The sequence below is a fragment of the Acanthisitta chloris genome, unplaced genomic scaffold (genome assembly GCF_000695815.1).
Source record: "Acanthisitta chloris isolate BGI_N310 unplaced genomic scaffold, ASM69581v1 scaffold20893, whole genome shotgun sequence".
NCBI classification, from domain to species: Eukaryota; Metazoa; Chordata; class Aves; order Passeriformes; family Acanthisittidae; genus Acanthisitta; species Acanthisitta chloris.
Window position 1 is genome coordinate 2,839 of NW_008665651.1, and position 653 is coordinate 3,491.

A 653-nucleotide genomic window follows, 5' to 3' on the forward strand; every position below is an offset into this window, starting at 1 on the left:
CTACCCAGCCACTCCCTGGTCAGGCACACTGAGGAAATCCATGTTGTGCTCGGATGGAGGCCGTGCCTTGGGCTGGTGGCCAACGTTCCTCGGGGGCAGCGCCGCGGCCGGAGGGCCCCGTGTCTGCTTCTGGGGCCCCTTGTTGGTGTCCCGCTGAGCCTGCCCATCGCTGCGTGGGAACTGGGGTGCCCCGTTCCTGCAGGCACCTGCAAGAGCCCATCCCAGGATGGTGCATCACAAGGGATCCGTGCTCACCCTGCACCTCCCAGGAGTGCAGTGCTGGCTGGATCCAGGCTGGGGTTCCCCCTCCCTGGCTCCCTCCTCCTCACCTCTGGGTGCTGACGGGGCACTGCGGGACGGCGCCGGACGCCTGACGTCACCTCTGCTTTGCATTGCCCCCTTCCTTGTGGGCTCTGGGGGGACATGAGCCCCCCGTTAGGGGACAGTCCTTAGAGCCAGCTGGGGGGCTTACCTCACCCATTTGCACCCAATTGCCTTGCTCCCCAAAGCATCCCATGCTGCCCCATCACCCGAGCAGAAGTGGGTCCCTCCTAGGTGAGGGCCACGATACATGCTGTCTCATTCTCAGGCCTCCACTCTGCAGCCCTGGTGCTCCCATGTCCCTCCCTGCCATCCCCCAGGTGCCCTGGCAC

At 65.7% G+C, this 653-nt stretch overlaps 1 protein-coding gene across 1 annotated transcript in view; it reads right to left on the minus strand.

Annotated features, from left to right (window-relative positions):
• MYO1F (myosin IF) overlaps window positions 1–653 on the minus strand; it is a 10,969-nt gene that overhangs the window by 652 nt on the left and 9,664 nt on the right. Inside the window, exons 24-25 of the mRNA XM_009071842.1 lie at window positions 330–413; window positions 5–206 (exon numbers count right to left, since the gene is read on the minus strand). Of these exons, the coding sequence (XP_009070090.1) occupies window positions 5–206; window positions 330–413 (286 nt within the window). The remainder of the gene's footprint in view (window positions 1–4; window positions 207–329; window positions 414–653) is intronic.